Here is a 23,405-nt window from a genome sequence, read left to right on the forward strand (position 1 = left end):
ATGTCAAATTACTTGCCTCACAATTATGAAATGTTGTGTGAGATAAACCTGACCCATTATGGAAGACTGTTAAAATGACAGCAAACAGCATTAAAATTCTCTTGGTCTGAAATACCCATAGAGAGTGCGTATTGCACTGACTGCAGTTCAAAAGAGATGTCTACATTTTGTATGGTTAAAGCCAGGTGAGATGGATACTGTTGCTCATCTATTAGATTTGCTTGGATGCAAAACTCTGATCCCCTAGGTCCCGTGGGATTGAATTTACGGTCGTATTCCCAGGAATCCACTCTCCTAGAGGTGGGACACAGAGGAGACCAACAGAGAGGCACTGTGCTGAACCAATTCCTCCTAAGCCTCTAGGACTTCTGGGTTACCAGAACCTTTTTCCTAGCACAATTTTTCTTTTCCTACAGGAAGATCAAAACACTTCCTTTCTATTTTTTCCCCAATGTTCCAAACACTTTTTCTAGTGCCTGCTTTTTTTTTTTTCCAAGAACTTTGAAATATTTCATTTTCCTTCCAAGGCAGAAAAAAATATACTTCAATGACTAGAAATCCTGCTATGAAGCAGAATGATCATTTTCCATTTGGCTTTCTGAATGCTAACAAAAGCCAGCAGGAGAATTAATGTTAGGCTTCAGATATCTCTCCTGGCTACTCAGAAATTGCTGCTAGAGTTGTAGGCTTGCTTGCTCAGACATTATGTGAAACATTTTCTATGCATCTTATCACATGCTTTGTGAGTGTTGTAGTAATACAAGGAGTAATTTCAAAGTCTAAACATTTCTTCTAAGGAATAATTGTCAATGGACATTTCCACAACCTACCACAGAGGTTTTTCATGAAGGAAGCTACTCATTCAAGGTAAATCTGAAATAATGCCCAAGTGAATAGGCTCTGTGATTGAAAATATGTCATTAGGAGAGTTCAAAATCGGCTGCCGTGAAAGACATCAAGGGATCATCTAAACCAGCATCTTATTTTCAATAATGACCAGTCATGGGTAATCCAGAAAGCATGTAAAAAACATAAGTTTCCTCTCCTCTGTTCTGACAGTGAGAGTTTAACAGTTCTCTCATTCAGTCAAACACTGGAATAGGCTGCCCAGGGAAATGGAAATGTGAAATGCCCAGGGAAATGGTGGAGTTTCCATCCCTGGATATATTTTAAAGACACAGGGATGTGGTGTTGAAGGATACAGTTTAGTGGTGGGCTTGATAGTGCTGGGTTAATGGTTAGCCTTGATGATCGTAAAGGTCTTTACAACCTAAATTACATGATTCTATGACTCTGAAAGGCACTGGTCATAGCAGAAGAAGAAATGATTACACCAAAAAAGAGCTGGGATGTTTTTAATATGCTGGATATCCTGGTGGGCACAGAACTTGGTTGTTGTACAGCTGTTTCCACGCCCATGACATAGAACACACTCTTTTCAAGAATATACTTGAATATACTATATTCAAAAGAGCTTGTGCTCCTTTGTGGTGGGTCCATTGCAGACTACTGCCTGGATTCAGCTTTCCAAACCCTGACAATATTTGAATTCCAGGCAGTCTTTGTTTGATGTTCTCTCTGCTCCCACCAACACAAAACAAATCTAGCTAATGCAAATATGATAATCTTGCCAGCAGTAGGTTTAAAGGGTGCACATATAATTAAGCCACTTTTTTATTTGGATTTGCAGTAGCTCCATTGACTTTTTGTTTATACATTTATCATTGTGTAAACATATATTTTGAAATGTGCAGTATAAGATTTTGGAGTCAAGTACTTTTCCTTGGGTCTCCACAAAGTCTTGTGGAATGAGATCTGTCTTTCTTGCTCTTCCTTCTCTCCCCATTCCCTCATGATATTCTATTAAAAATGGTCCTTTCGAGATGTGCCTTTGAGTCCTGGGCCTCCCTACCAGACTCTAGTATATTGAAAACCTTCCCAAATCCTCACTTCTTTCAAGATTTGGCCCCACTTTTCCTGCTTCCCTAACTCCCTGATGCTAGGCCATGTGTTAGTCCAGGACTACCAGAGCTCATGATTCCTTGACCTGTTCCTGCCCAAGTGGTACCTTTGTTCTTCAAGCCCCAAGAAAGACAGTCCTGTTCCTGTCTCAGCTTATTTCTCTGCCTGCTGAACCATATACTGCAACTCCTAGAATGGGCTTTTTACAGTCTAACCAGATCCTGTAAGCCCTTCACTTGTTACCTGTCTCTGTTCCTGTAGCTGGAAACATCCTTATTCCAGGTAGCACTAGATGCCTTCCTTGAGTACCTTCTGTCCAATTTCACAACAGGGGGAAATGCTTATGTGTCCCAAGGAAAAAATTAATCTTGTTAATGATATTCCATCTCACCACAACTCTATTTTGCTAATCTTTGGGACAGCCTGGCTGCAATAGCACCAGCACTGACCCCTTGGACACATATATGCCCCAATAAACCAGTGTAGGTCACTGTGGCATGTTTTGTGATATTTGGAGAGTTCTTAGAGCTAAAGAGAAGTTGTGTATGGGATTAGACTGAGAAAAGTCATAGAAGCACAGAACAGTTAATGTTCTCAAAGACCTCTAAGATCATTGAGTTCAGCCATTAACACAGCAGTGCCAAGCCTGACACTAAGCCATGTCCCTAAGTTCCTCATCTACATGTCTTTTAAATAATTCCAGGGATGGACACTGGTTCATTGCAGTCTGTTACAATGTTTGACAACCATTTTGGGAAAGAAACTTTTTCTAGAGCTCAGGGGAGTTTCTCCCCTAGTGCCTATTTCCTCTGGTCCTTTCACTTGTTACATGGGAGCAGAGCCTGATCCTCACCTGGCTAAAGAGTCAACAAATCAGGCCACGTGTCCTGTGGGATGTGGCCTGATTTCCCTGCCCTTTGCCCTCTCCAGCCCGCCATCCCCTTACCTGAGGTTGGAGTCATGGGGGCGGCTGCCAGGCCGTTCATGTTCAGAGCCGCCATCTGCTGCATCTGGGCCGCGGCGAAGGCGGCCATGGGGTTCAGGTATCCGCCCTGCGCCACCGACGCCATGATCGCCGCTTGCTGCTGCATCAGCTGGAACAAAGAGAACAGGGAAAAAATATCATGCGGTCACTGGCGGGGCAGCCTGTGGCACCAGCACCAGGAGAGCACCTGGTGAGGGTGGGATGTGTCCTGATGTTTTGTGGCACCCCTGTGCTCCTCCCCAGGCTTGGTCATTCTCACTACAGGGGCTGGAAGCAAAGGGCATCTCTGCAATTTGGGGTCATTATGGTCCCCACCCCGCCGTGTGTTCCCTAGTGTGGAGGTCTTTTGTGATCTGGACTCAGCCCACCAGCTCCTTGGTACTTCTCTGGTCAGAAAGACAGAGAAAAGTCTTCATACAGACAAAACACAGTACACCTGAGCAGAGCGGCTTTGTAGCTTACATTGCTCAAATCAAAATTTTGGAAAAGCATGGAGGTTACTGATGGGAGACCAGTGTATGTAGGAGAAAGGAATTCTTTCTCCAAAGCAGGAATTTGTACAAGTTCTCTAGGGATAATCTGTTATTTTTTCCACCTTTCAGTGACAAAAATTACTTTTTCTGGTGCTGCTAGGAGGCTTCAGCTGGGTACTGAGCAAAACTGTGACCAAAACTTCTAATCAGATCATAGCTCTGATTTCACACTATCAGAGACCCCCAGAAGTGCTGTACAAGAGAAGGGAGCTCCTTGTTTTAGCAAGATTACATCTGTCTAATAAGAAAACCCCTTCCCTGTGGTTTTGATCTGGGTTGACCTTCTCAGTTAATTTTTTCTAGAAAGTTAAAATGCTGCTTCTGTCAGGGCACCAACAAAAGTCAAAAATAAGGAACCCAGGCTGCATTTACAAGAATTTGGGACTAAAAATTTTGGAGCAGAGTGCTGGTGAATGTTTATGAATCCTGGAAATGCTTCTTTAATTAAAACAATGCTTTGTTATCATTATGTTACACTCAGAGACCAGCACAAAGCTGGTGCAGTTCATGTGTACAGTATGTCTGGAGAGAGATTTTAAAATGGTCCTGGTGTGAAGAATAAAACAGTTTGGTTGAAGCTGCTTCTTGTCTCCTTCCCTGGTGCTGTATGAAGAGCCAGACAGGGCAGGAATATCTGAGTACCCAGCCCTCAGCAGTGACAAGTTCTGGGTGCTAAGAGAAGGTATGAGGGAAAGAAGTGTGCAGAAAGTTTGGGAAACCTCACTCTGCACGTTCCCCAGCCTCTGGTAATCTGTGACTTGATGATAATAGTGGGAAAGAGAAGTGTTTTTCTGTGGTGATTTTAGAAATGACTCATGTCTTTGCTGTCTCCAAAATTGGAGTAACTCTGTTTCACTGCTCTCTCTGATTTCACTCTCTCTCCCATCAGGAAATCACTCTCTGATGCTGTTATTTAAGCACATGGGACATGCTTCTCAGAATTAAACAGACCTCAGAAACCATGGCAAGGAACAGACTGTTCCCTTCTGCTCGCTTTAATATTGAAATATCAGCTAAATTAACTGTTCTTACACATTTACACTAAAACAAACCTGTGAAATCACTGCAGTCATTCAAATACTGAAACTTTCCTTGTCACCATCCAGTCCAAAGTAAGGGGTGCTCTGACAACAACCAGCTGAATTACTATGCACAAGTGAGTAAACTGGCCTTGATTTCTCCAGCAATAAAATGTAACACAGGATACCTGACTCCACACATTGTTAGATCTATAGATGAAATGTGTTGTACAGGAGTTGAGTCATTTTTTTTTTTTGAAGCCTAATGAAGATTGGTGACAAAGTGATGGCTTTCCCTTTGGTGGTTAATTATCCTATTTTATTTTACCCTGAACAAGGTACTTTAACATTTTAATTAGTGATATTTAGCTCTTTGCAATTACTGATGGAGTGATTAGACAATCTTTCATATTATACACTATGTTGATTCTCCTTTAAGGAGTACATTTGTTCCTGGGCATGGTTTGAGTTTATTCTCCAGAAGAGGTACTGAGCAGGCAATATTAGAAAGTATGCCAAGGAGGTAAAGGAGGAAGGGGAATCCATCCATGCATCCATCCATCCATCCATCCATCCATCCATCCATCCATCCATCCATCCATCCATCTTTAACACTGGATTGATTCCAGCACCGGGTGTGCTGATTCACATCTCATTTTCTGTTCGGGATATTTTTACCTGGGTGATGCCTAAAGATTTTTTGATTTGGTTTTTAAATGAATTTTTAATATATTTGTAGCTTTGTAGATTTTTAATAAATAATTTTATAGCCTCTAGCACTTTCTTACCCATTTTCATTATTTGATGCAGTAAAAATAAGGTCCCAGCCTGTGATGTGGGATACTAGATCAGGTGCTTCTGCCACAAAAGCAGAGGTGCTCCTGCAGAGAGCAGTCATCCAGTATCTATTATACTCAGTGCTCTGTGGATGTACTCTCTGAGATGTCTTAGAAACCTGGGAACCCCTCTGGCATGTTGAAATGAGCCCTTCACATCATGACCCAGAGGACACAGGCCTCTCTGCAGCCTTCAGACTCAGTCAACAGGGTAAAAGTCAGGTTGCCTGGAGCTGGAAGGAGTAGAGCATTCCACACCTCAGCACAGCTGTGTACCCTGGCTGATGGTTTTGCTTCCTTGGGTGGAGAGGTGGCCTCAACCAAGGCCCAGGAATGTCTGGATGTTTCAACCCATGACAAATTTCCTGCCAAACTTCTGAGGTCACAGATCCCATTTGTGCCTATGCTACTCTATTTGGAGGTGCTCAGGGGCAAAGGTTAGGGGGAAGAAGAGGGGGCTCCTATGCAGCCCTTTGGCTGATGATCTGAGCTTGGCTGAGTGCAGTGACACCACGAGGGTGGGAGGACAGGAACTCAGTCACCTTGAAAGAAGCTGACTGCATAAGACCTACCTGCTTCCCCCCCAGGATGTCTCTAGGGAAATTTACAGAAGGACAACAAATCCTGTAAGGGTCACCAGTCTTCCTTCTAAAACCTCCAAGGCATTCCAAATGAAAGTCACCCCACTCCTTCCCCAGCTCCCCCTGAAGACAAATGTCCCATTCACTCTCCTTTCACTTTGAAAGAGACCCAGTGTATGGTCCCAGTTAATAAAGCTGTAGAAAGTGAGGCAGTGACCCCACCAGAGGCAAATCAATAGCAGCAGGGCCCCTGGGTATTGTGTACTTTAAAATATGCCATTTGAAATGCAGATTTTCCCTGCCTGGGCTGGGGCTACAGAGCACTAATCAGGAAGGCAGCAGCCTTATTATCTCAGACTGATCCAAGAGGACAGAAAGGAGCTTTTTCCTCCCTTAGCTGAAAGGACGTACTTCCTTTTGCTTCTCTTACTTCCTTCGCATGACCTTTGCCTCAGGATTTAGAGATTTTCCCCATCCATTTTAAAGATTCGTTCCTTCTTTCCTGTTGTCTTTTCTATTGCTCAAATATTGATCTTCTGAGGAGACCAGGAGATGCTACCAGACTGGTTCCTGCCCCTGGGCAGCACCCAAGAGATAGGAGCCTGCAGTCACCATCCCAGTCCTAGAAACAAGTGGAGAAGCACTGGGAAAGCCACCTAAAGCATGGGAAGGGGTGACAGTGTTGTATGATCAATAGAGACACGTGAAAGGGTTTGTCTCACACATCTTTTTCCTACTTCAAACTGCAATAGTACTCAAGGGCAGGAGATAATGTCCTGTTCTTATAGGAGGAGCAAATGCATGGAGGATGAAGGAACTTAGCGCAAAAAAAAATCTTGCTAGAAATAGGAAAAGTGTGCACAGCCTGCCTTCCCCATCCCCCAAAAGAAATGTGTGTGAAACTGAAGAAGGGAAAGAGGAGAAAGGGAGATTATTTCTGACGAGCTCTTTCTGAAATAGTGTGATCACTGCCCTCCAGTCTTACTCTGAAAAATGTGATGACCTTCTCCAGTTCTATTTTCTGTCTTTGTGTGTGAACTACACAATGCTTTGTTTGACTTTTCATGTTCTTCATTCAGCAATAATAATAATAATAATAATAATAATAATAATAATAATAATAATAATAATAATAACAAATAAATAAAAATAAAAGTAGTAACAGCATCCCACATTTCCCACCTCTAATGATCTATACAGACTTATAATGAATCCTAATGGTATCCCTGTGATACATAGAGCTAAGTAATGTAATCGATCAAACAGTATTACAACTCATATTTGGTAAAATTTGTAATTGACAAATTCATGTCTGTTATATGTAACTGGCTATTGGGAGTTAAATCTAAAAATACTTTCCAAGCCTTGAAACAAACAGAAGATAATTAGTAGAAAAATCAGAATTGTCCTTCATACTTATATTTTATTGGAAACAGAAATTTCTGCTTTGAAAATAAAATTTAAATATAACTAGGATATTAAAAAACCCTAAGCAAATATGCAACACCTGGATTCATGTCTTAGCATCTTTCCAAAGTCTGACACAAAAAGCTTGGGTTCCTAGCTTCCTGAGAACTATGGAAAACCCCCCAAAAGACCTAAAAAAATTGTATTTAGAGCCCAAATCTTAGTGTTTTGAATTACCTGGGAGCTGGTTGTCAGAAATATGGTATTATCCCTGCTAAAAACTATTATGGCTTCAAAATAGCTTCCTCTTCTGGAACGGATCAGTGCAAATAATTTGCATAACCAGTAGTATTTACCAAATATACTGTCCCATTTTGGTAATTTAAATATATTAACTACTATATCCAGAAGGCAGCCTACAGTCACTATTTTTCCCCGATTTCATAGGGCTAGCTGATTTTTATTTAAGTATCTCTCCAAAACAATTTCACAGTACTAATTGAAGAAATATTAGAAAAAGCAATTCTTCCTGTCAGCACTACCTCAGATAATTTAGCAGAAATATCCTTTCATCTCCATGGAAGCAGGACAGGGAGGCAGAATAGGGCACCCAGTGTTTTATGGTCCGCATGGTAGTAACTGCTGCCCTAACTTTCCAAGGAGACCACTTAAGGTAATGTCTGAGAGCTCAGCTGTGCTGGATATTCCAAATTTTTTTGCGGTTATTGTCTGCAGTTCAGGAGCAGCAGCCATTTTCACCTTACAGAGTGAAGAGAGCTGGGATTTACTGAGAAAGGACTTGTTCCAGGCCAGAGAACAAATGTTAGCAATGCCTGTGTTGTCTCTGTCCCAGCCGGTCTGTTTTTACACAGTAATTCTATGCCTATCCCCTGCTGCAGGATGCAATCAGTCCCATGGCTGGAGTTTGGCCAGAAGACTGTGGCTAACAGTCCCACCCCGTTTTTTATGCAAACTTGATTTATGACTTTGATCTTACCTTAAATAATTTAAAAATTAAATAATTTATACTCTGTCACTTTCCAAGGCTCTTTCCTTTGTTCTTGCTTTGTTTTTCTGTATTTTCCCATCTCCCTCACCCTTTTTTGATCTGTGCACATTTCCTTTCTGCATGGTGAGGCATCACTGACATGAGACAGGCACTAAACACTCCTTGCCCCTTTTATTCAAAGAAAGACCTGCAGGAACTGTAGCTTATTTGTGCCAGGACTATACTACCACCATTCACAGGCTGTTTTGATTGTCACTGCTTGTGATTTTGGGCTTGGATACCCTAAGTAGGTGTGCTATGCTCTGTGAAGTGGAGAGTGTGCCTGCAGGTTCTTCCTAGACTGGCAGCAAATCAAAGGTGGTGCCAGATAGCATCACTCTCCTTCTCTCCAGGCTGAGTCCAGATCTATGCCTCAGCCTGGCCTTAGACTGCAGAAACAGCTGTCAGTACCCAGTTGATGTAGATCCACAGTAACCTGACAATGAAAAGGGCTGGTGCCCTGTACACTTGTGAAATAAAATAAATAATTGCTCTATAAAAGGGGAAGTTAAATGAGTATGGGAAGATATTGCTAAAGAGAAAAAACTTAAAACAATCAAAAACTCACCCTGAAATAAATTAGAGTAGGGGCTCTGGGAGCTTTAGGAAGCTATGAAATCTGACTTGCCTTGAGCTGCATACAAAAGAGGTGAGGTATCTGATGTGACTTTCTGTGCCACTGAAACAGCAGACAGAGTCGGTGCCAGGCTTTGTCTGCTCTGCTTGATGGTGGCACATGAGAAGGGGATAGAAAAAGACACACAGTGGAGAACTCCTTTTGCTTCCTCATTTTTTTGCCTCTGTGTCTGAGGTTAGATGGCTGCTGAACCCCAGGACTGGTTGCTTGGCTGAGACCATGGACATTATCAAGGTTAAAGTTTAAGTTGAGGCTGAGGGGGTTAGCAGTGTGCAGCAGCAGGGAAAGCTGTGGCATGACAGTTTGCTGGGCTGCAAGAGAGGTAACTTGCAAAGGAGCTGGGGCCCAAATCTGTCCTGATGACAACACTGAAGTTTATCTGTCAAACTTTGATGGAGTGAGACCCTTGCTGCCTCTCCTCAGTGGTGCTTCTGTCCTGGCAAACCTATGTCTGCCCACTTATCTATCAAACAGCCACACCTTGGGGGTTTCTGCTGCACTAATCACCTTGGTACATTGAGACTTTTTGGGAGCTAATCCAGTCACAGTGATGTACAAGGTGCTTCTCTGGGGGAAATTCAGCAAGAAACTGCAGCAATAGGGTCCTGAGCAACCTCTCCATGGGGACACACCATTAGAAACTATTGAAAAACCACTGTCATGGGATTGCTTGGGAATTCTTATATAGAGACATAATTAAGATTTAGACTGCTGAGGGATAGCTGGGAGAACAGACTACAAATCGGAGAGCCTGATGTCTCATGCTTGTGCTGGCTTTACTATTAAGCACTGAGGCAATTCTTACACTTATTTTACTGTCATACCACTCTGAGAAAGCTCATGGAGAGACAGTACAAGAGAGAACTGTGTCCCTGAGGGAGAAGAGAAAATAAATAAATCTGATCATCAGGTTTATTTGTACATGAGGAAACAAGATCTGGGGGCCAAGCAATTCAATCAATGTCAGAAGATTTGCTGGTGGCAGTGGCATCACCAGTCGTGACAGTCTTGCTCCTGATATTTCAGCTTCCCTCCTCTTGACTTGCCTTAGCTCTTTGACTTCAGGCTGAATAAAACTGCTGTCTCCCTTTGCCTCTCCCCTATCGATTCCTTCATCTCCTGCTGGCATTTGTGAGGTGCCAATCACCCTGATATCTGAGAGCCAGCAGTCCGAGCTGGATTAATCGGGACCAAGGCAACGTCACAGAACGTCGACGCTCCCTTCCTTCCCTTTCATGTGAGACTGTGAGATGGAGCAGATAGGAAGGCTGATTGAGAGACAGCATCTGAGCACACTCTGGGTCTACAGGCGCCACACAGAAATGTGATCCCATCATTTAGATAGCTCTGAAGTCCCTAGGGTAATTGGTGTCACCAGCTTGTCATATCCAATGGGTCAAGATCTAAAACTTATTTTTTTCCCCTTATTAGCATTTTTATCAGAAAAATAAAAAAAGAGTATGGGTCCAATTCTGATTTCACAGAAATTGACATTAAAAATATCCATTTGTTTCAAGTGGATGGGAGAAAACCAGAAATTGTTTTTCCTCTTCCTCCTGCCCTAATTCCTCCTGCCCTGATTCCTTACCTCTCCCCATAATGCACATGTATTATCTAGTGAGAAACAGAAGAAACTTTAGTGGTGTAAAGGTGCAGACTGTATCCTCTCATATCAATATAAACCTTCTCTGGAAATTAGAGAGTTACTCTAGATTAAAAATAAAGCAAGAAGAGTTTTTGGACCAGAACATCAGGACAGTGGTGTCTTTGCCATCTCTCCAGCTGCCTGACCAATGTCTGTAGAGTAGCACTGAAGCCACTTCTCCTGTCTGACCACCTCAGAAAATGTTTGTCCAAAGCTGTCCATGGATTGCCTTCTGTTAATTCCTCTGGTACATGGGGGCAAAGGTGCTACATCCCTCTGAGAGTCTGTTGGCCACTGACCCAGGGTCATTTGGGATTTACTGTCTCTTTTCCTCTTCCTGCAGCATTCTCTGGCCAGAGGCAGTGTTAAACTCAACCAGGCTGAAGAGGAAGAAGCTCTTCTATAAAGTGAGGAAGAGAGCATAGGAGAAAGAAGAGTCAGAGAATGACTTTGACTGGAATAAAAATGAAGATTGCAAAATGGAAGAAAAAATATAGAACTTTTCTAGAAGAGAGAGAATAAAAATTCCAGAAGTGCACCAAGAGGTGCAGCTGGAAGCAGAGGAGGAACTTCAGTGGAGCTCTACAGCACATCCTAACAACTCTGCATGTCTAACACAAGGGGTAGGCTGGGTTGTACTGAGTGTTCAGCAAGGCACAAGGCTATCAGAGAAGAACAGAAATGTCAAGACCTTCAAATTAAAAACAGAACATGGTTATGTGTTGAGAAATACTTGGTGCCAACACATGAGAAAGAAACAGTCAGGGAAGAAAGGAAAACCTTGTGGTTATTGCCCTGGAAGGAGTGTTGGCATGCCAGAGTGTTATTCCTGAGCTGGCCCTGCATACCTAAGGTGAGGTTTGGGTCTCCCATTAAGGAAGATGCTACTCTGGACAATGTGTTCAACAGCACTTCCCTCCTGGGCACAAATTGTGCAGGGGGCCACATTTTGTCATCAAATAGAAGAAGACCCTATATACACTGCCACTGGCTGAAAATCTGCTTCAGAGAAAACAGCTAAAGTCACTGGGAAGCATTGTGTCTGCCTGCTGCAGGCATCACCTCCACCCTCCTCCAAAATATCTGGCAGAGAGTCCAAGTTACCTGAGCCTGGTCTTGTCTTGTAGATCCTTGTTAATTTTAGGCTAAGGAAAACAAGTTATTTCAGAGGAATCCATTTCATAATATCATCAAGAGCACAGCCCCCTGTACAGTCACTTCTAAGGTTTGGTATGTCCACAGGAAAGCTGAAGTTAGCACAACAGGAATTTTTTCCAGCGTGTTTCAATCATACTGTTTGGGGCAGCAGGACTGTGTGTGGGCATATGTCTGTGTGTATAATTTATTGTTATCTATCATGCTTTGTGAATCTAAAAGCATTTCTCTCATCAGTTGCTGTTTTCTCCTGTGGTCACTCCAAAGGTCCCACAACGATGCAAGGTGCTGCTGGGTACTGGTGATGTGAGGCAGAGAACTGGGATAAACTCAGCAGGCTTATTTTATCGAAATCCTCAAAGTGTAGCTGGGCTTTAATTTGACAACAGTGGCTTAGCACCCACAGTAAGTGTTTTGCATGGGTCCACACATGACCAAAAGTTACTGCTAGAACTGTCTTGGAGATACCTGGGAGATCCCCAGAGTCTACCCTGGATGGCGTGGCTAATTTTTACTCCCATCATGTAACCAGTTCAACAGATAAGCCACCACTTCCTTTTCTGCTCAGGTTTTTTGGCCACTCCTATGAGTTTTTGTGCATTTCCAGGTGATACTTCCCCTTCCATGAGCATGCAGAGAACTGCTGTCTATACTTACTGCCTGTGCATAGGCACCATAAGCTCCAAACTGGATGGCCATGGGGTTGAACATGCCCATTTGTCCTGCCATTTGCTGCATGCGCCTCATTGTGCGCTCCTTGTCCGTGTCTGCAAACTTCACCACCAGGCTTGAAGAGGCTCCCTGCAGCACAGAAAACAAAAGGAGACACACAGGGAATAAGCCTGATGCACACCAGCTCATCAATCCATACATCTAACACAGATTTAGTAGAATGGGATCCAGGTGCTAATATTTTCCATGCAACCTATCAGGCTGTGAATTTTGACTTTTGCAAGAGCATCAGGAAGTAAAAGACCCTGGAGGGTGAGTGCCAGCAGCCTGGCTCCTAGTTTCCTCCAAAATTCAAACTTTTAGGATGTCATTTACATTTTCTCTGCAAAAGTTGTTGCCTTATTCTTTCACCCTTCAGGCCCAGAATGTTGAATCAGAGGACAAAGATCTGAACACAGTGCAGCAAAATATAGGAGGCTTTGCTGCATGAGTGTGGTAGGATTTGTAGACTGATTTGTTTTGGTGGAATGTGTGAGGTCTCTGAATTGCAGACCCCTGAAGTGGATCTCCTTTTCACAATGTCTTGTAACCCCCAACTCCAGTGAGAAATCTCTGCCCACCCTTGGAGATAGGAGTCAGTATGCTGGGCAGGGTGTATGTGTCATCATGAAACAGCATCTCTTCAGCAATACTAGAGTAAAAATAGTACTGGATGGACCTGAGCTCCCACTCCACAAACAGTAGGAAATAGAGGCTATCATGAAAGAGCCCACACATTTCCAGGAAAGATTTACAATATTAGGATCATGTCTGCAGTCAACACCAGCACAGAAGTATGGATGATCATCAGAGCTGCCTGAAGAAATCTGTGAAAAATGTAGTGCTTTTGGGAATGAAAGAAATCCCTCTCCTTCCCAAAACCAGATGATGGGTCAATAGCTGCAATCCTTAAATTTCTAATAGGGGGCAGAGATGAGAAGAAATAGATATACCTAGGAAGGTATTTTTTGGTCTTTCTCCAAGGAAGTCCTAATTTCATGGGTTGTTTGCTTCCTCACAGGGCAGCCTCCCCAGGGAAAGAGGAGGTGTAGGGAAGGGACAATCTGGCTGCAGCCCTGACAGCAGTGGACTGTTGCCATGGGATCTGGGCTGCCACCCAGCCTGGGTTGATGGGCAGGTGAGCTGTCAGGACACTGACAGAATGCAGCTGAAATAATTGTGCTCCCATAGCTTCTATTTTAACAATTGGTATTCCCTGGTAGAAATACAATCAGTGGGGAAAAGACCAGCTCAGTTTCTGGCTGTGACAGTAGAGCAAGACTAGCTCCATGCCCTAGGAGCTGAACTGTTGCAGGACCCTTGTTTTCCTAGCAGAGGAGGAATTTTCTGGGATTGCACAAGAAAGATATTATTAACTGGCTTACATACGCCCCTATGTACCTGTAACAAAAAAAAAAAAAAAAAAAAAAAAAAAAAAAAAAAATAGCCTCAGTGAAAGCAGAATTGCTATGCTACAAACTGGGAAGAGTGTAGTAAACCACAGCTACAGACATAAGTCTAAGCTATGCATATTCAATAGCCACTTCAGATCCTCAGTTTTGAATAAAGACTTGAGGAATTAACCTGCTAAAAAAAGGCCCCAACAATCTAACACCACACAATAAGCGATGTTCCCTTGGATTAGCAATCTGTACTGGTAGAAAGTGATTTTCATTGGCAAAGAATCTTTCTTTTTGACCTGTTAGTCTCTCTCTAATAAATCTGTAACCCTCTCACACAATGTGATGAAGAGCAAGGTTTTGAAAGAAGTGCTTCAGGAAAACAAAAGAATGCAGAGATGAATGCTTCATTCAAAGATGGAGAGCAATCTTCAGTAGTTATTATAAAACCAAAACAGCAGGGAAAGTGGAGTAGAAGAGAGAAAAAACAAAAGCTGTAGTCAAAATTCCTCTGCATTTCTGTTGAGGACTGGGTGACTTTTAATTTTTCTTTAGATCACATGATGCAGATATTGATCCTTCCCCAAATCACACTCTTAATTGCAGCTCACCGACAAATGAATATTTTAATGCATACATTTCCTGCTAATTATCACCTGGACCAGTTCTTAATTAGATTTCAACACTCATTTAATTAACCCTGATCCAAGAGACTGCTTGGTAACTTGCATCTAATGATTTAAACCTATTTGCAGCTGTACTGGAGGGAAGCACTGGTCCACAGCAGATTGGGCTGTTCAGAGCTGCCGTTGTGATTTGCAGAGCAGAGCCTGAATCATGATAGGCACAATGCAGGATGGAGGATTTTGGAACTGAGTGAGATGAGAGTGTATTCATCTCTGAAGAAGGGGTTTTGAAGATGCTCCTGGTAGCATCACAGAGAAGTGTAAATATATTGGTGTCTTCTTCCTTCTCCTCTTCTCTAGCTATTTGCCCTGGAAATCTTAGGGCCAGAGAACTGCTTCAGGCATTTGCTGATGCCTCAACATTGTTGGAAACCAAGCCATTATTGTAGATGACATCATGAAAACATGGGTAACTTCCACATGAAATGCTTGCCCCTGTTCTTCCCTCCTGATGTGAGTCATAGTGACTGCACAGCAAACCCAATGGGATCTCATCTTGCCTCCCAAGAGATGTTTTCCTGGGTTGTCTGTTGCAGCAGGACTTCAGGCCTCTTTGAACATTGCTATCATATACACAGGGCAGAAAGGCCATTGGCAAATAGATTCAAGTTAGACCTACACACTACTACAAAGAAAGAAGAGGAAAAGAAGAGGTTTTTCTAAGAGTTCTCTGCAATGGGATGTGCAGGTAAGCAGTTAAGGATGTGTAGCCAGTAGGGATGCAGCATTGCTCTTAAATATGAAGATTGACCTTGGGATTGATGGTTTCAGTGTATGGTTCCTCATGTGCAGCTCTTTCATGTGGCCCAAAGGAAATCAGGCAGTAAACTCTATCAGATCAGCCAATGCAGGACTTTTAACAGTGGAGCCAAATATTGCTGTTCATATACAGCAGAACAAGACTACTTTATACTCCAGTAACTTCTACTAATCTACTGGATAACAATAGAAATACCCCAGAATGGGACAGGTTTTCCATAGGGTAAAAATGCCTCAGCCCTTCATCTGGACTATTTATTGCTTCTGTGAGAAGTTAAACCATGGTGTGAATCAGCCGTTGTCTGCTGGCAAAGGCAATAGGTCCTGTCTGCTCTGTCATTTACTAGTAATACATAATCTCCTTGCTCTCTCTGGTTCTTGGACTGGACTTCATATTTTGCCAAACCCCATGAGACTTACACTGGGTAAGTCAATAACGTTTGAAATGTACTTCTGCATTTTTCAGAGGAAAGGACCTGTTCATTTCTCTACCCTGCAGACCCACAGTCAGAAGATACTATCATGAAAGTGAGCCTTCCTGCTGGTGCCTCTGCAATAGGCTGCTTGCAATTGGAATTTATCTCTTTTTCCTTCAAATCAACCTCCTTTTTCAAGTGCTTTGATATCTACTGATGAAAAGAATGATAAGGGCTAAGTATTATTATGCTTCTCCTATTCTCTCTTGGGCCAGCAAGTCTACTTAATATGACTATCTTTCTTCCCATCCCCCTCCCATGCATAGTAATGAATTTCTCCCCTTAGTCAGCAGAGTCAGGCACTCTCTAGGTTGGTGGGGTGAAGGAAAAGATGGAGGAAAAATCACTCTGTGCCACACTCACTTTGTAATCCCTAATAAGAGTCCTCTGTGAGAAAAACTAATTTCCCAGGCTGTCTTGACGTGTGAAATAAAGTCATTCTTGAAAACAGGAGCTTGACAGGTCGCTTGTGAAATTTCATATTCAGCTAAAAATAAAATATCCATCCATTGATATTTCATTTAAAGGCAAAGGAAAACAAATCTATTGCCTGGTTGTTGGAACTTTTTCCCATTAGATATGGTCTTCTAAATGGAGTGTATACATAGATTAAGTAAAAGCATTTCAGGATGCCAAACATTACTGCCTGGCAGCAGGGAAAAATCACAGAATCAACTAGGATGGAAAAGACCTTTGAGATAATTGAGTCCAACCTGTGACCAGACACAACTGTGTCAAGCAGACCATGGCACTGAGTGCCACATCCTGTCTTTCCTAAAACACCTCCAGGAGCTGTGACTCTACCACCTCCCTGGGCACTTCATTCCAATGCCCCATCACCCTTTCTGTGAATAAATTATTCCTAATGTTCAACCTAAATGTCACCTGAAGGAACTTAAGACTGTGTCCTCTTGTCCTATTGCTGGGAGAAGAAAATTACCCTCACTTGGCTACAGCCTCCTTTCAGGGAGTTGTAGAGAGCAATGTAAAGGTTCTCCCTGAGCCTCCTCTCCTCTAGGTTAAACAACACCAGATTACTCAGACACTCCTCATGGACTTATGCTACCCTTCACTAGCTTCATTGCCCCTTTCTGGATACACTCCAGCATCTCAACATCCTTCCTAAATTGGGGGCTCAGAACTGGACATAGTATTTACAGTGGAGCCTCACCAGTGCCAAGTACAGGAGAAGAATGACTTCCCTGCTCCTGCTGGCCACACTATTCCTGATACAGGCCAGGTGCCTTTGGCTTTCTTGGCCACCTGTGCACACTGTTGGCTCACGTTCAGTCAGCTGCCAACCAGCACCCCTACATCCCGTTCTGCTTGGCCACTGTCCAGCCACTCTGTCCCCAGCCCATAGCACTGCAGGGGGTGTTGTGGCCAAAGTGCAGAACCCATCCATTGTTGGAGTCAGCCCATCCATCCAGCCAGTTGAGGCCCCTCTGTAGAGCACTCCTACCCTTCCACACTCCTCCACAACTTTGTGTCACCTGCAAATTTGCTGATGGTGGACTCTACTCCCTCTTTCAGATCATCAATAAAACAGGACTGGGCCCAACACTGATCCCTGGAGGACATCACTAGTGACTGGCTGCCAACTCGACACAACACTGTTCACCACCATTCTCTGGGCTTGGCCATCAGCAAGTTCTTAACCCAGAAGAGAGTGCTTCTGTCTGGGCCGTGAGCTGTCAGCTTTTCCTGGAGGATGCTGTGGGAGATGGTGTCAAAGGCTTTGCTGAAGTTCAGGCAGACACATCCACAGCCTTCATCTGGTCATCAAAGGAGATCAGCTTGGTCAGGCAGGACCTGTCCCTCCTAAACCTATGCTGGCTGGGTCTCACCCCTCAACTATCTTGTAGGTGCTGTGTGATGGCACTCAAGATGATCTGTTCCATAACCTTACTGGGGACCAAGCTCAGACTGAGAGGTCTGTATTTTTCTAGACCCTTTTTCTAGCCTTTCTGATAGATGCATGTCACAGTGGCACCTCCAGCCATCTGGGATCTCCCCGTGAGCCAGGACTAATGATAAATGACAGAGACCTGCTTGGTGAGCTCTTCCACCAGCTCCCTGATACTTTAGGATGGATCCCATCTGATCCCATAGACTTGTGAGCACCTAAGTGACTCAGCAGGTCTCTTTCTGCTTCTGCTTGGATTACAGGGGTGCTGTTCTTCTTCTTATCCCTGTCTACTAGCTCAGGGATTTTTGCTTCTCCCTAGAACAACATTCTTAGGAAAAGTTCTGTGAAGGTCTGGCCTTGCAGAATATATGCCTGAATTTCCTTTTCCTGCCTGCCCTATAAATCTGCTCTGATTCAGTGGGTTGCTAATCTCCACAGATTGTTAGACACCTTTTTCCTTCAAAACTGATGAATCTGGGCCTAATTTTCCAAAGTCATTAAATTAAATTTTGTTTCACTTTAAGCTTAGTGGATCTCCTGCTGGAGGCAAACATACTTTTAAGTACTTTAACACAAGGGTGTCTTGTGTAAGTGGACCTTTACGTCTTCATTAGCTCAAATGAAGCCAGATAAAAGTTCTAGGACAAAAATATTAAAAAAAAAAAATGTTATAATGAAGTTCCACTGTCTAAAGCTCTTGAGTATAAGTGATCTGAATGTGCAGATCCTATAAAATACTTTCCAAAATGTCAGCCATGAACACAAAGATACTTAAATGAGTAGGTGCTGCTGGATGCTCATCTTTTGGGCAATGACTGTATTCCTAAGTGTCACCACAGATATGGGTTTGCTTGTGGTCGAAATTTTGCCTTAGTACTCCCTTTGTGACTACAAAGCAGAGCTGGGAGGATGATGACCTTCAGCAAGGCAATCAGGGTAATATTTCCATGCAAGGATCCTTGATGTTAAGGCCCAAAAGCCAAAGGAGGATTTATTTGCTTTGGGCTCTGTCATCTCAGGCCATTTGGCATGATGTTCCCTAAGTTTGAAAACAAATCTGGATTTTTTTTTTGGAAATGCCTATGCAGCTCTATTGAAAAGAGGGCTGCCGAATTAAGACAGTGGGGTTTGACCCCAACCTGGGATTTTAGGCAAGCTAAAAAGAAGTTACTGTCCAATTAAACTGTAGAGCAGGGGTAATTTTTGCTAGGCAGAAATGTAATTACCCAGGCTGGAAGGTGACCAAAAGACCAGGAATAACATCCCTCCCATCTTGTGAAATATGCTATTTTTCTACACTCAGGGCTTCAATTTCATGTCTCATCTGAAAGATGAGTAGGACAGCAGTCACTAGGAGCTATTTGCACTTTACAGTCCTGAGAGCTGGTTTAGACATTCTTGAGAGTGACAGAGATGGAGAGGGAAAAGGAAGCATTCATCCAGGATGGTAGTGGTGGACCTTTTGATAATACTGTTCCCACAGTAGAGAAGATTCTTCATGCAATGTCTAAGCAGAGAGAGTAGCTGCAGGTACTTCCCTTCACAAGTCTCTGGAACTGTTAATTTATTTGGAGTGGAAGCTTGATTTAGGTTTTATTTGCTCGTGCACTACTTACCAGGTGTCTCTCAGAGCTAAAGTTATTGCTTTCCACAGGGCAACAGAATCATTGAGTCCTGGTGTCGCTGTGCCCAGTTCTAATTAGGAAGAACTCAATATATGACCCAGGTGTTAGTATGCCTATCAAATCAAAGCCAGATATCTGAAAAACCTAAATTTAAAAAAAGTTCTTCAAGCACTTTTTTTCAAACATTTTTCAGCTCAGTCTATGAATGATAAAAGTCCTCACAAAGTAATTCACCTCCCTTAATGCATTATGAAGTGGGAGGTATTGTTACACTAACAGACTAGAGATTCTGATATTTAGGACTGTGAAAGCAATAAATAATTTTTTTTTCTATTTGAAGAAAAACATACAATTAAGAATATCATTAGTTCCATATTAACTAAAAATATATTTCCCCATAAAATATCCTTATACAAAAAAAGAGCTTAGTATTTTTTATAAATTATTATTACTATTAAAAACATATTTGGTAGCTGCAGTATAGAGACATATGAATGATCTTTCCATTCAGTTTAAACAAGCAAGGATGAAAATAAAAGAGGTGGAATTATTCCAGGGTCATAATGTGAATTGACTATTGTCAAAGCAAAGCAGAATCTCAACCAGGTATGGAGATCCTGATGCTTCAGGACTCTGCTCACAAGAACTCTACACCTCTTTGGCACCTCAGGATGAGGACATGAACAGCCTATGGTGACTTGGGGGAAAAAAAGAGATGTTGAGGAAGGGCTGGCAAGCTGAGTAGATAAATTTCAGCTCTTCATATGACAAAAAAGAACATTTTACTGCATTCCCAGCAGCCTACACATGACTGTGCTTCCCATTTCCCTGTCACGCTGCAAGACTCCAGGTCATTGTAGTGTAAACCACGTTTCTCAGCTGAGACAATAAAAGATTTTAATTTTGCATCATGTTTAAACTGAAGATCTCTGAGCACTGTCCAGCCATGGGCTGGACCAGATAGGCTTTAAAGGTCTTCTAACCCAAACTTTTATATTCTACAGTTAATTGAGAAAATATTCTTCTTTCAGGGAGGTGTCACCCACACTTTCATACAGAGAAACAGATTTTCAGCTGAAGCTATGAAATGGTGTAAATTCAGTGAAGCTTTCCTGGATTTTGGGGAAATAAGAAGTTGGTTTACGTTGAAGGATCTGCCCTTGCTGCATTCCACTCCACTAAGATTGAAACATAGCACCTTCAGAACCACTATTCCTGTGAGCACCAACCAGACAGACCTTTGGAATGGGAAGCCAAGCATGCTCTTCCGTGTGATTTCACTAGCCAGTGGACATCTGAGGCAAAGACATTGGTGTCTGGTAGGATGCTTCACATTCATGAATTTGTGTGAGCTTCACCTGACAGTCTTATTTGATAGTAATTGTTTTGATCCTTTTTTTTTTTTTTGTTTATTCTTTGAGGACATCTTTGTCCTCTAAAAATGAATTTTGAACTCTGCAAAACCCATTTGGATAATAGCTACTGCATCACTAATGCTATGTTTTGCACAGAGATAGCATTCTACCATTTACTAAGATCTTTCTGTTTTCCTCTAAAGAATGTATATTATCAGTACTGAGCACACACCTGAGCAAGGCTGGGAAGGAGTGAATTAAAGAGAAAAAATGAGAAGCATCCAGAGTGATTTAATGCTAATCCAGAGCCTACTTAACTATGTAGGAAGTTCCCATTGATATAAATGAGGCTTAGATCAAAAGATATAGGAAGAGAAAAGGAAGAAGAAAGAAATGCTCCCAAAGCAAGCAGAAGCGGTAAAGACAATGCTGACATCTTTAATCCTTATTAGAGGAAGGTGGTGATACCCAGTGGAGCTACCTCCAGTAGTCGGGAACTCCCTTGGCAGGCAGGGACTGTTTCATGTCTCCCAGGCTGGAGGCTTATCAATGACTGATATCCCATGAAGGTCATTGCTTGTGAATTATTCTATCCCCTGAAGTGCTAATCTCACACAGATTAGACACGAGTTGAGTGGAGCAAGAACTGCAGGGCTGCTGTTATCACCAGGACCTGGGCAATTCTCAGGCATGGCATGATCCTGTTCCTGCTTCCCCATGGCCACCTCCACAGCTGCTGATTTAATGCCCAACTCCTCTTGGACCTGTGAAGGGATGGGTGGGTGCCAATCAAAATTTTTTTTTTTTTCCAGAAGGAGGTAATGTGGCTCACAAGCAGTTATCGCTTGTATCCCGTTTGAAGATGATGAATGCTGTGGGTCAGAGGGAGTAGAGAAGCCCAGGGAAGATGTCCAGTGATCTCTCTCATGTCCCACAAGTCACTTCAGTGTCCTGCTGGATGACGGTGGGGTTTTGGAGATGTAACCAGAGAAGGCAAATTTTGGTACCAGCATGATTCACACCCTGTGTCAGGCAGCCAGGCTGCCTGGATCTCTGCTCAGGGACCCAGAAATATTATTAATTAGTTAATTTATGAAACTATGGGAGAGGCAGGGAACACAGTCTTGCATTTTTACTTTTTATAGGAAGGATTAAGGGAAATTATGGCAACACTGGGAACTCGCTGTCTCAAAGCTTGTAGAATCAGCAATCTTGATGGATGTGGTGGGATAGAGTCTGTGAGCTTTTTTCCCCTCTCCATCCAGAGCCCACTGCCCAATAGAAAGCCAAGATGAGCTATCAAGAATCATTGGACTTTGGTGGTAAAAATGGCTGCAAACTAACAAACTACATATCCACTGCTCTTTTCATCCTAAAGGACAACACACACCTTTATAAATGATGTTTAAGTAGCATACTCAAAAAGTCATTCATTACTGGAAAGAGGGTTAGGCCTGCTGCTGGTGACTTATTAATGGGTTCCTAAGGTATTGGTATTTTTTAATACAAGGAATGGATGTGCTGTGCTTTGCCCTGATTTAAACAAGACAGCCTCTGTGTTGCACAAAGACATTGTGAAGAATGTGTGTTCTTTAGAGAATTCAAGATCAGCAGAAAAGAGAAAAATAGGGTCAGAGTCGACATCTCCATCAGCTTCTCTAACATCAATAATGTAAAACCAGGCCTCAGTCTTCTGCATTAATTTGGACAGGTGGACTGGCAGCAATGGTACTTCACTCTGCCCTAGGCTTTGTGACTTTGGGCAACTAACTCTCAGCCAAACTCAAGTATGAGTCATGAAGGACACTTGGATGCTGGAGTTTCATCAACTTTCATCCTGGATTATCTCTGAGAATCTCCTCTTTATGTTTCTGTGATCATGTAGAATAAAAGTCTAATGGATTTTCCATTTCTTATTTTAGTTTCAAGAAGAGGAGGCTCAAGGGGAGAATTTATGGCTTTCCATGACTACCTGAAAAGAGGTTACAAGGTGGGGACTGTTCTTTCCTACTATGGCTGCAGTAGAAGGTCAGAGGAAATGGTCTTAAACTGAGACAGGAGACATCGTGACTAGATATTAGAAAAAAAAAAAAAAAAATCACTGTTAGGGTTGTCAGGCTTTGTAATTTGATGCCCTGGTGGAGTCACCCTCCCTGGAGGTGTTTAAGAGGCACCTAGATCTGGGTGATGTGGTTTAAAAGTTAGAAAGGTGGTGCTGGGTTGATAGTTGGACTTAAAGATCTCTTCCACTCTTCCAACTTTGATGATTCTGTGATACTGTGATTCTATTTACCCTGACAGCCTGGGGGGCTCAGTGACTCTGCCTCTACTGACTCTCAAAATATGACTTTTATTAATTGAGAACTTGAGCCCATGCTGGAATCTCAATGAAATTAAATTTTGTTGATTAATTAATATTCTGAATCATGGTCTGTTTAATTGTTATCTGTTTATACTATGGGTTTCTCGATGGTTTGTTTATGTTACTGGGAAGTTTTGAAGACATTTTCAGTAAGTGAGGGGGTGAACTGAAGGCTTCAACTTTGATATTCTTAGTTCTATATTTCTCAGATATCAATAAATATTAAAATTTAGATTCTCAGGTGTTCACTGGTTATTACTTCTCTACTGGAACCAGGAACAATAACTACTGTCACTTGGCTAATAACAGGTTAA

At 42.5% G+C, this 23,405-nt stretch overlaps 1 protein-coding gene across 17 annotated transcripts in view; it reads right to left on the reverse strand.

Annotated features, from left to right (window-relative positions):
- Positions 1-23,405, reverse strand: part of CELF4 (CUGBP Elav-like family member 4) — a 708,166-nt gene that overhangs the window by 80,753 nt on the left and 604,008 nt on the right. For all 17 annotated transcript variants that reach the window (XR_002466205.3, XM_021538926.3, XM_021538931.3 and 14 more), the window contains exons 6-7: positions 12,466-12,609; positions 2,909-3,056 (exon numbers count right to left, since the gene is read on the reverse strand). Coding sequence is in view for 16 of the 17 variants with exons in the window: in XM_021538926.3 (XP_021394601.1) it covers positions 2,909-3,056; positions 12,466-12,609 (292 nt within the window). In the remaining variant the exon portion in view is untranslated. The remainder of the gene's footprint in view (positions 1-2,908; positions 3,057-12,465; positions 12,610-23,405) is intronic.

This window comes from Lonchura striata, chromosome Z (genome assembly GCF_046129695.1).
Source record: "Lonchura striata isolate bLonStr1 chromosome Z, bLonStr1.mat, whole genome shotgun sequence".
NCBI lineage: Eukaryota > Metazoa > Chordata > Aves > Passeriformes > Estrildidae > Lonchura > Lonchura striata.